The sequence below is a fragment of the Cetorhinus maximus genome, chromosome 4 (genome assembly GCF_964194155.1).
Source record: "Cetorhinus maximus chromosome 4, sCetMax3.hap1.1, whole genome shotgun sequence".
Lineage (NCBI taxonomy): Eukaryota > Metazoa > Chordata > Chondrichthyes > Lamniformes > Cetorhinidae > Cetorhinus > Cetorhinus maximus.
In genome coordinates this window covers 38,383,596-38,396,170 of record NC_135882.1, presented here as the reverse complement: position 1 = coordinate 38,396,170, position 12,575 = coordinate 38,383,596, and the positions used below count along the sequence as shown (strand labels likewise).

At 42.9% G+C, this 12,575-nt stretch overlaps 1 protein-coding gene across 1 annotated transcript in view; it reads right to left on the bottom strand.

Moving 5' to 3' along the window:
* Positions 1–12,575, bottom strand: part of LOC144679417 (dual specificity calcium/calmodulin-dependent 3',5'-cyclic nucleotide phosphodiesterase 1C-like) — a 792,900-nt gene that overhangs the window by 151,711 nt on the left and 628,614 nt on the right. Inside the window, exon 8 of the mRNA XM_078539774.1 lies at positions 2,589–2,729. Within this exon, the coding sequence (XP_078395900.1) occupies positions 2,589–2,729 (141 nt within the window). The remainder of the gene's footprint in view (positions 1–2,588; positions 2,730–12,575) is intronic.

The window sequence follows — 12,575 nt, the reverse complement described above, 5'->3', positions numbered from 1 at the left end:
CTGGGTGTACCTACATCACATGGACTGCAGTGGTTCAAGAAGGAAGGCAGCTCACCATCAGCTTCTCAAGGGCAATTAGGGATGGGCAATGAATGCTGGCCTAGCCAGTGATGCCCACATCCCTTGAATAAATAATGAAAAAAAATCTGCATTTCCAAGTTTCCCACTTGGAACTCCTCCACCCAGAACTATTAGAGCCCTGATATCTAGAAAACAATAGAAATTTTCCAGCTTTTACTATAAATAAGAAGTTTAGACTCAAGTCACATCTGGCAGTTGCTGCATATCCTTGGAGACAAACCTCAAAGCCTGTATTTGGGCATGATATTCCTTGATGATCCTTCTTTGCAGGCAAGACCCTAGCAGTTTTGCACTCCACAACCGTGAAACATGCCAGCCTTGTTCTCACCTCTTCTGAAAATGGGGCACAACCTCAAATAATTAAAGATATATAGAAATCATGGAAACTTACACCACAAGAGGCCATTTGGCCTGGGAAACCTGTGCTGGCTCTTTGAAAAAGCAGTTGAGTTTAGTGTCACACACATTATGTCCATGTCTCTGTAAGTTCCTCATCCTCAAGTGTCTAAATCCCTTTTAATAGCTTCCACCGCTGTTACAGATCCTGACAACCCTCGGAGTTAAAACATATCTCCTCATCTCCCCTCCAGATCTTTTGCCAATGATTTTTAATCTATGGTTATTGGCTCACTCACCAGAAGGAATAGATTTGCTCTATCTATTAAAACCTCTATTAGGTCACCTCTTACATTAAACAGTTACTATACTCAAAAGTTCTTCATTAGCTGTAAAGCATGTTGGGGCATCCTGAGGTCATGAAAGAGTTTTATAAATGTAATCCCAATTCTAATAAAAGGTCATTGACCTGAAATGTTAATTCGGTTTCACTCTCCATTGATGCTGCCAGACCTGCTAACTATGTTGGCCTAATACCAACCATTTCAGATGTGATTTTGCATAGCCTTTGTTGAGGAACCAAATGCACAATCAGTTGAGGAAATCATTTGCACAATCAGTTTTGCTGTGATGTGTCTGCAGCTCAATCATGTCAACGGCAAGACATGACTGTGAAAAGTGCTTTCTAATCATCTTACTCTTTCAGTCGTGGCTTGTAGGCATTGGGATTTACTGGGTTGTCTCTGGTCACCTTGTGGTGGTTCAAAAGGGAATGGGATGAAATGGAGGATTATACATATTCCTCAGTTCAGTTGTGGGTATACAGCCAAGTGGATCATTCAAGAATAGGCTCCTCCTTATTTGCTAATTGCATGTACAGTTTGAATTTTGGACACCATCTAAATTTACACAGATACTTATGATCAGAACAAAGATTATTTAAAATGACAAAAGAAAATGCCGGAAATATTCAGCAGGTCTGGCAGATCTGTGGAGAGAAACAGAGTTAATGTTTCGTTTGATGATGATCCTTCTAATAATACATTAACTCTGTTTCTCTCTCCACAGATGCTGTCAGACCTGCACAGTATTTCCAGCATTTATTTAGTAATGCACAAGTGCGCTGAGCACAGAGAGTGCAACATTGAGGACAGACAAAAAAGGAAACAGGAATCTAGATGTTTTTGGCTCCACAAATAGGGATAGGTGTAAGGGAAGCTGCCCTAACCCATAAAAGACATTGAGCAATTTATCCGAATTTGAGCTCGTTGAGGGAAGGCAGAGAAAATGTTATTCCCGGGTATAGTTTGGAGTCTTGTACTCAATGTTGCTTTATATGCTCTTCTTACCAAGCAGCCCTGGACAAGTTTCTCATGTTTAACCTTCAATGAGGCCCTAACCAACAAAACACTGCTTTTTATTTTCCTTTTACTAATTCTCTACTTTTGAGCAATTTCCGCAAACTGATAATCTGTTAGTATTTTCCAATAAGAGTACATTGCTATTTATACATGTCTACTTGTTGCAAAATCTACTAAACAGAGAAATTATGATCCATTGCATCAGGCATAAAGTTAAATACTGTGAGGCATGAACACACATAACTTCAGAATGGCTTTACTGATGTGCCTAACAAACTATAAGGGCCAAATGTTATTTGAATTCTATTAGTAACGAATAAAAAATATCAAAAGAAATGGCTCAGAAATGGCAAATAATGGACTGTGTGCGTAACATCTGTTGCATGTAGGAACAAGATTAAAGAGTTCAATTTGCCAATCTGTCACCTCAGTTTGAATGAGTCAGAGAGATTGTAGGTCTGATTATCTGTGCTGCGTCCCTATATAGCACAGCTCCTGCTGACAGCTCAGAATTGATGGATGTACCCAATGGAATAAATATACAAGCAGGGACCACTTACCAGATAAGCAACATAAGGCTGATATATATATGTGCAATCACTTGCACTGACATTCTTCATTCAGGCAACAATGGGACATGGCAGCACTGCACATAGGATGAAGAGTGGCCTTTAGGTTAGCTTTCTGGGATTACCCTGTCTTTCTGTTGTACCCCTTATATGAAAGGATAGAACATGCTTTGACATGTTTACTTTTAGTGCATTAAATGCACAAAAGCAAGTTTACATAAGATCACGGCACAGTACTTACCACAATACCAGTTCTTAGGATAAAATAATGGACAGTCTGCGTAACATCTGCTGCATGTAGTAGATTGTGATAGGGGTTTTTATGCTTCATGTATCCAACTTCTAGGGCTTCAATGAATGACACAAGGGAGGATATAGGGATCTGAAATGAAGAAAACAATAAAAATAAGATTTACGTTGTAATTACATCTGAGATGTTCAGTCTGGTTAGTGGTAAGTGATTAGTGGTAAAATGTATGAATGTAGAATGCAAGAATCCAAATTATTTCAATGGCTTGCAGTGGTCAGCTGAAAATAAAGCAGGGACTGTGTCCCACATGTTCTGCTCAATGCTTGCTATGCTGCAGCTGAGTGAAAAAAGATCTCAACGTTAAAAAAAGTAGAAAGCATGTAACCAAAAATCGACTGTTATGAACAAAAATCCTTCTTCAATTTAGGCTTCTTTCAAATTAGACAGAAAAAGAGGCTGATTCAGTTATGTAACAGTTATGATCCTGGACTACTAACCAGAACATTGTAAGCCCAAATTCCACCATGGCAAATTATGAGATTGATTTTAATAAATTGATCATTTTCAGGTTAATACCAGTGGAAATAAAATAAACTTCAGAGTGATATTGATCTCCATATGGACTTTCTCTGTGTATAAAAAAAGACTTCCATTTCTGCACTTTCCAGCCAAATAAATATCTTTAAAGTGTAATCACTATTGTAATGTAGGAAATGCAGCAGCCAATTTATGCACAGCAAGCTTCCACAAACAGCAATGTGATAATGACCAGGTTGATTGAGGGATAAATATTGTCCAGGACACCTGAGATAACTTCTTTGCTCTTCTTGGAAAGGGGAAGATCTTTTACATCCACTAACACAGGCAGATGGGGCCCTGGTTTAATGTCTCATCTAAAATACAGGTATGGACCCCAGTTCTAACTTAAGCTTCCCACTATTACAAAAGGAAACTATTAACAATGGCCATAAAATCAGATTGTGGCCTCCCGGCCCTGGCGAGGCAGACTTGACCCCCTGCCCCCACCCCACCGTGGTGCAGGAACTCTAAGAAAATGTGTTGGCCGTATCATTTTCAAACCTATTGTTGTGTTGTTTTCCTATGTATTAACCATTGAGTCCCCAAAAATCAGTAAACTATGCTTTTTAAATAAAAAAATATTAATGCCAGTAGGTGGTATCTTGGATCATTAGTCTTTAACGTAGCTAGAATTTCATTATGCAACATTTTACAGGTCATGGACAGGATTTTGCCCTTGGCGGAGGTGCTTGGTGGGGGGGGGCGTGGGGGAGGGGTGGGGGGGCAGTTGGAAAGCCTACCACCGCCTGCGATTGGCTCCGCACCGCGATTTCACGTGAGTGGGCTAATTAAGGCCCGCCCTGCATGGCTCTCGAGCAGCAGCGGGCATGAGGAAGAGGGCAAACCGGGCCTAGCGCACAGTTCGCACATGAGAAAGAATGCTCCAATCTCGGAGCTGCCTCAGCTGTTTAAAAAAAAAATGAAGAGAATAAAAATTTAATAAAACATGTCCCCCCATCGGCCTCTGTCACATGAGCTGGGACATGTTTTTAATTCAAAAGTAAAGCTTTTATTTAATATTTATTTGCTTTAGGAAGCCTCATCCCGCTCGTGGATGAGGTCTCCTAAAAAATGTAAAGGCCGCCTGGACATTGAATTTAAATAGGTTATTAATTGCCTTAATAGGCCTTTTAATTATCGGCGGGTGCGCAGCCGACTACGGCACACGCCTGCCGAACGAAAAAAATGAGAGCGCGATGACGTCAGGACACGCGCCCGACATCATCGTGCATCATTTTACACTCAGGAGTGTTGAGCGCAAGCCCACATGCCGAGCGTAATATTCTGCCCCATGTATCCGTTATCCAAAATCCTCGGGGCCGATCGCGTTTTGGATTTCAGATAACTTTGGTTTTCGGATGCGGCATATAGGGCTGGGCCTACTTACATTACACTAGCCTAAGCCCAGGCTAGCTATAGTCTAAAGTCAATAAAATGACTAGAAAGTTAAGATGTATCACTAAATAAAAATGCAGAATACCTGTAATAAGTTGCCCCCCATGGCACCATATTTGATTCTGCTTGTAGGAGAGGGTTCAGAGTATCCATGTACTCTGCTGACAGCGAGGACTGAATTGGCCAGTGGAGTTTAGGCTGTTTTATTTTATAAGCTGTTAACCTGCCACTTCAAGGCACTGAGAGCCAGGCGTCAAAGAAAAATAAATACGTAGAAACTAAACAGGTGACGGCTGGCACGCAATGTGATGGCGCCGGAAATGGGAAGCAGCTTTGACATGTTGTTCAGTCTCACCTTCTGCAATTACTCTGCACCTGCATGCACACTCAAGCTTCACCTTCCAATCACACTTTCAGACCTTCATCCATGTCAAGCAGAACACCACCACTCCAAAGGCCAGCAGTAAGGAGACACCAACCTTCGGCTGCCTCTTCACGGCTTCTTTCAAGCCCACTTTGCTTCAAGTCTGCTCCCTTTGCAGCTCTTTCTTTAACTTAGATCTTTCTTTAACATTAACTTTACTTCTGGAAGTTCTGGGACCTTTCTCCCTCCTGGCTCCCTTGCTGCATGGGCCAACTCCTCCGTAATGATGCTCCTACTCAGGTCACCTGACCTGTAGTTTTGCACTGTTTGCCCTGGGTTTAGTCCCTTTAAAACATTTTCTTCTGCACATGCGCACAGGGCCGTTCTCCACAATAGAAGACAAACTACGCATATGCCAGCCAATTCCCGGCCAGCACATGCACAAACAAACTGTAGTTTCACAGTAGTGGCAGCAGCAGCAAGTTCCACGGGTCGGCGTGAGTCACAGCTGTTTGCGGAGTGTTGGGGATGTTGGGGGTGTGCCGGGGCTTCGGGAGGAGGCTCACAGGGTTGTTCTGGGTCTTGCAACACGTGGGACAGCTCAGGGGAGTTGAGGCCAGGGCTGCCACTGGTTAAGGAGGATACTACAGCATCGATATACCACTGCTTGCCCCTGACTTTTCAGTCCGGGCATGGGGCCACTGCCTTTGCAAAAAGTTATGATCATAGTCACTCAGTAACAATATCATTACACCAAAGCAATTCCTACCTTCAAAATTCTTACTTCTAAGGCAGCCTGGTTTGTTAATGTATTTTTCCCTCCTGATGTGCTTGAATTCATAGTATATTAAAGTAATAATTTATAAATAATAATGATTAATAAAAAGAGGCAATTAATGCAAACTATTAAAAGGAGCTCTGAGATAAAAATAACAGAAGAGTAATTGTTCTGAGTATAGTTTACGTCACAATCCTGTTGAGATCTTAAATAATTGTTGACAATATAGGGAGCCAAATTTGATAGCCCCTGAAAATGGGCACAGGATTTCTGATGCACGTTTAACCTGCAGTTGACCGCAATGCAGACTGCATTATAACTCATAGAGCCATAGAGGTCTACAGCACAGACAGAGGCCCTTTGGCCCATTGAGTCTGCACCAGTCAAACAAGTACCTAACTATTCTAATCCCATTTTCCAGCACTTGGCCCATAGCCTTGAATGTTATGACGTGCCAAGTGCTCATTCAGGTACTTTTTAAAAGGATGTGAGGCAACCCGCCTCCACCACCCTTAAGGCAGTGCATTCCAGACCGTCACCACCCTCTGGGTAAAAAGTTTTTCCTCACATCCCCCCAAACCTCCTGCCCCTCACCTTGAACTTGTGTCCCCTCGTGACTGACCCTTCAACTAAGGGGAACAGCTGCTCCCTATCCACACTGACCATGCCCCTCATAATCTTGTACACCTCGATCAGGTTGCCCCTCAGTCTTCTCTGCTCCAACGAAAACAACCCAAGTCTATCCAACCTCTCTTCATAACTTAAATGTTTCATCCCAGGCAACATCCTGGTGAATCTCCTCTGCACCCTCTCCAGTGCAATCACATCCTTCGTATAATGTGGCAACCAGAACTGCACACAGTACCCAGCTGTGGCCTCACCAAGTTCTATACAACTCCAACATGACTTCCCTACTTTTGTAATCTATGCCTCGATTGATAACGGCAAGTGTCCCAAATGTCTTTTTCACCACCCCACTAACATGCCCCTCTGCCTTCAGAGATCTATGGACATACACACCAAGGTCCCTTTGTTCCTCAGAGCTTCCTAGTGTCATGTCGTTCATTGAATACTTCCTTGTCAAATTATTCCTTCCAAAGTGTATCACCTCACACTTTTCAGGGTTAAATTCCATCTGCCACTTTTCAGCCCATTTGATCATCCTGTCTTTATCTTCTTGTAGCCCAAGACACTCAACCTCATTGTTAACCACCCAGCCAATCTTTGTGTCATCCGCAAACTTATTAATCCTAACCCCCCACATAGTCATCTGTGTTGTTTATATAAATGATGAATTCACCTCTTGAATCTAACTCTTTTGTCCATATTTGAACCATGGAGTCCAGACTAGGTAATGACAGCAAGTTTCATTCCTTAAAGGACATTAGTCAACCAAACGTGTCTTTCTGACAATCCAGTAATTTCATTGTCACCATTACTGAGTCTAGCTTTTTTATTACAGATACATTTTAATTCATTGAGTTTAAATTCCCCCATCTGCCAGGGTGGGATTTTGAATATGTCTCCAGAGAACGAGCCCATGCCTTTGGATTATGAGTTCTGTATCATTACCATTATGCTTCTATTCCTCTTTGGCACCCGCACTGGTGAGTACTGCAGGGCTTCTCCTGAGTGGCCCAAACAACAACTGCATTGCTTCACTACATCCAGTATCAGAAAGGAACGTTAGGTGGTCTGTAGTTTGGCTGCAATGGAGTCAAAGGAGCAGGAGGTTGACCTCGTGAACAAGATGAGCTCAGGGAGAGCATGATGGCAGGCAGGGGCGAAACAAGGTTCAGGATGTGGGGAGCCATTTTTCTTAGTTGACAGAGGGAAGGGGGAAGTAGCTAAACAGATGGTCTCTATCCTGTTGGTAAAGAAATCCATGAGTTATTTGCATTCATTATTACAAGTGTTTGGGAAAGCGAGGGGCGGGGGGTGGGGGTGGGGACAGGTGTTAATTTAAACCGTCCTGATTTCTCCTCTCTCCATAAACAGAAAGGTGTTTTGATTTTGATTTGCTTCCCTCTTTATAAGTGGTGGTGTATTTCCCAACCCCTCAGTTTTGGTGTGGTCCAATTTTTAGTAATAACCCCACAACAAACTTGATATAAGATGAACTCAAAGGGTTTATTTGCATTCACTTAAACGCGGGAGGAGGGTAGCAACTTTGCCTCCTTTGCATTCATACAGTAAAAGAGGAATAGAGAAAAGAAAGATTTACATGGCAAAGACCACAGAAAAAAAAATATTGTTTCACGTGAGTCTAGGGTCCAGAATCAAAGTCTGATGAGGTATTCCCTCACAGAGGTTGACAGGCTGAAAACTGATGTTGTATTATTTACTTATCCAATAGAGTTGACTTCACACAAGGAGAGACACATCCAGAGATGAATCAGTCTTGTAGGCGATGGTACAGAAGTTCTAGTTGAAACAGCGTAGATGGGGCTAGGTATTCAATCTGGGCAAAGCCCCTTTTCTGTGCTGCTGCCTTAGAAAGGCAGGCTGAGTTTTCAGTTCAGCGAAGCAATATAACTGGTTCCATCAGCTGGAGGTTCATATCACATGACTCCTACCTCCGCACTCTGGCTTTGACAAAGCATGTGTATCCTTTTGTCTTGGCACCAGAGATTAAATGTTCCAACCATTAAGACTTGAAAGCAAGGTTGCGGGGTCCTTTCGCCTAGCAGACAAATAGGCTCTGGCTTGGCCAGGCCCTGGCTTATGAAATGCAGATGGCCTTTGTGTACTTCTCTTTGAATTTGGTCTCTGCAGCCTACAGGGGTCATTAGTGTCTCTTCAAAGATAACGAGGCACAAATTTCTGTGATTGCCAATGGTAATTCATTTTGTTCATGGTCACAGACATTTTAAAAGGTCATTGTCCAGTTTTAAAAATTTTAGAAAATTGCCATAAGGATATATATATCTAAATGGATATATATATAATTATAAGGATATCCAATCTGAGGTCTTATTCCTCTGGCAGAGGTGAAAATGATTTAACAACATCTTGCATTTATGTAGCACCTTTTATGGGGAAAACATTCCAAGGGTCCTCACAGGAACATTATCTAATCAAATTTGACACTGAGCCGCATAAGGAGATATCAGGACACCTGACCAAATGCTTGGTCAAAGAGGGAGGTTTTAAGGAATGTCTTAAAGGAGGAAAGAGTGACAGAGAGATGGAGGGGATTAGAGAGGGAATTTCAGAGCTATGAACCTCGGCAACTGAAGGCAGGTCCCCAATGGTAGGGTAAAATCAGGGATTTCTGAGAGGCCAGAATTGCAGGAGCACAGAGATCTTAAAGACTTGGAGGACATTAGAGAGATCAAGAGAAGAGAGGCCAGGGAGACATTTCAAAACAATGACTAAAATCTTAAAATCGTGGGAATTTTAAAAACTGGGAACCAATAGAGGGCCTATGAGTACAGGGGTGAAGAGTGAACAAGATTTACTGTGAGTTAGGATACGGGTAGCAGAGTTTTAGATGAGCTTGAATTTATGGAGAGAGGAAGATGGGAGGCCGGCTAGAAGTCCATTATAATAAACAAGTCGAGAGGTAACAAAGACATGGATGAAGTTTCAGCAGCAGATGAGCTGAGGTAGGGGCAGAGTCAGAGGCAGAATACTGAATTAGGATACAGAGATAGAAATGGACAGTCTTAGCGATGTTACAGTTGCGTCAGAAACTCATCTCAGGGTCAAATATGATACCAAAATTGGGAGATGTCTGGTTCAATTCCCAGGGTGAAGGGTGGGGTCAGTGGCTAGGGAATGGAGTCTGTGGTATGTACAAGCATATGAACATTTGAATTATGAGCAGGAGTGAGCCACTCGGCCCCTCGAGCCTGCTCTGCTATTCAATAAGATCAAGGCTGTTCTAAGTTTAACCTTCATTTCGCATTTCTGCATACCCCCGATAACCTTTCACATTCCTTACTTATCAAGAATCTATCTACCTCTGCCTTAAAGATATCCAAAGACTCTGACTCAACCACATTTTGAGGAAGAGAATTCCAAAGTCTCACAACCCTCTGAGAGAAAGAAAATGTCCGCATCTCTGTATTAAATGGACAACCCCTTATTTTTAAACAGTGACCTCTAGTTCTAGATTCTCCCACAAAACGAAACATCCTTTCCACATTCCCCCTGTCAAATCCCCTCAGGGTCTTATATGTTTCCATCAAGTTGCCTCTTACTGTTCTAAACTCCAGTGGATACAAGCTCAGTCTGTCCAATCTTTCCTCATAAGACAACCCACCTATTCCAGGTATTAATCTAGTAAACCTTCTTTGAACTACTTCCAACACATTTACATCTTTCCTTAAATAAGGAGACCAATACTGTCAACCGAAGACAAAGGCTTCAGTCTTCTGAATAGTTCACTGGGACAAGCCGTCTGACAATTTAGAGATAGTGGAGAGGTCAAGGGAGATGTTACTGAGGCAGAGCTGGCTGTTGGCAGTGTACTCATACAACCAGACATATTTCTGGATGATGTTGCCATGAGCAGGGGGAATGGGGGGGGGGGGGGGGGGGTGGTGACGTGAGGACAGACCCTTAGAAACACGAGAGGTAACAGTGAGGGAGCAGGAGGAAAAGCCATTTCAGCTGATCCCCTGACTATGTCTGGATAAACAAGAATGGAGAGCCAGGTGAGTGCAGTCTTATCAAGCTGGATGACAGAGGAGAGGCACTGGAGGAGGATGTTGTAGTTAACCAAGAGTCAAAGGCTACAGACAAGTTGAGAAGAAAGAGGAAAGATAATTTACCATGGTCACAGTCACATAGGGTGTCATTTGTGACTTTGATAAAAGTTATGGCAGGATTGGTGGGATTCAAACAGGGAGTTCCAGGAAAGATGGACGTGGATTTGGAAGGCAACAACACATTCAAGGACAGATGCGTCGTTGGGTTTGAGGAGAAGGGCGGTGATGGCAGATTTAAAGGCAAGGGGGCAGTACTTGAAGAGAGAGAGCCATTAACATTACCAGCTAACATGTGGAGGCAAGAAGGGAATCGGAGTGGTCAGCAGTTTAGTAGAAATAAGATTGAGGGAAAAGGAGGTGGGTCTCATGGACAAGACAAATTCAGAGAGGACATGAGGGGACATGGGAGAGAAACTAGAAGAGGCAAGTTCAAGGCTAGGGCAGGGGGTTGCAAAGACTGTGGTGGAACCTTAGAAAAAATTTAAGGAGATTGTTAGTCATGAAAAAATGAAGCCAGGTGTTATGTTTGTTCTCTTGGACAATTTCCAATCACTTTGGGCACGACTCTGTTGGAGTAGCTTCTCTCATGGCACTTTTCCCTTTTTTATTCATGGGATGTGGCCATTGCTGGCAGGGCAAATACTTACTTCCCATCTCTAATTGCTTTTTAGAAGGTACTAGTGAGCTGCCTTCTCAAACCATTGCAACTCATGTGGTGAAAACACTCCACTGTGCTGTTTGGGAGGGTGTTCCCTAGCTCAGTGACAATAAAGGAATGGTAATGTATTTTCAAGACATAATGGTGTGGAACTTGGGGGTGGGGGGGGCATGCAAATTTCCAGAGGTGAATTGAGAGTGACAGCACTAGACATAAAGGCAGCATTTGGTTGAATGTGGCAGCAAGCATCTCTAGTAAAGTTGAAGTCAATGGAAGTCAGAGCAAAAGCTCTCCACAAAGCTCCATCTAGCACAAAAGAAGATGGTTCTGTTTGTGGGAGGCCATTCATCAGCCCCAGTGCATCACTGCAGGAGTTCCTCAGGGCAATGTCCTCAGCCTAACTACCTTCAGCTACTTCATCAATGACCTTCCCTCCATCATAAAATCTGAAGTGGGGATGTTTGCTGATTATTTCACAATGTTTGGTGCCATTCAGAACTCCTCAGATATTGAAGCAGTCTGTGTCCATATGCAGCAAGACCTAAACAATGTTCAGGCTCAGGCTGAGAAGTACAAGTAACATTTATGCCACACAAGTGCCAGGCAATGACCATTCCCAACAAGGGAGAATCTAACCAACAGCATTATTATCATGAATCTCCCATCATCAACAACCTGGGAGTCCCCATTGACCAATCACATTAATACAATGACTACAAGAGTAGATCAGAGGCTGGGTGTCATACATCCATTATCTCACACCTGGGCTCCCCAAAGTCTCTGCGCCATCCATAAGGCATAAGTCAGGACTGTGATGGAATATTCTCCACTTGTCTGGATGAGTGCAGCTCCAACAACATTCAAGAAGCTCAAGGCCCTGGATGGCAAAGCAGCCTGCTTGATGGTACCACCTGAAATGTTCACTCCCTCCACCACAGATGCAACATTCCTGCAGAGTGTGCCATCGATAAGATGCACTGCAACAACTCCCAAACCTCCGCCATTTAGAAGGGCAAGGACAGCAGGTACATGGAAACATTACCTCCTGAAAGTCCTCCCCCCCCACCCAAGTCACCCATCATCCTGATTTGGAAACATATCACTGTTCCTTCATCCTTACTTGATTAAAATCTTGGAACTTTCAACATAACATCACTGTGAGAGTACATTCGCCACATAGACTGTATTGGTTCAAGATGGTGGCTTCACAAGAGCAATTAGGGGCATGCAATAAATGCTGGCCTTAGCAATGATCCCTGCATCCCATGAATGGATAAAAAATAAATGATAATTTCAGTAGAAGATCAGAGAAACCACAGAGATACAGCATGAATATTAATTACGCCTTTTCTTCAGTGATTTTACTGATCCTCCACTGAAGTCACAGTGGATGATCAGAGAACCCTATTGAAATTATTTAAAATGGGAGCTAATGATATCTGCATGTCCTGGTCCAATTATCCCCTGCCTTCTAAATTCACTTCAACTG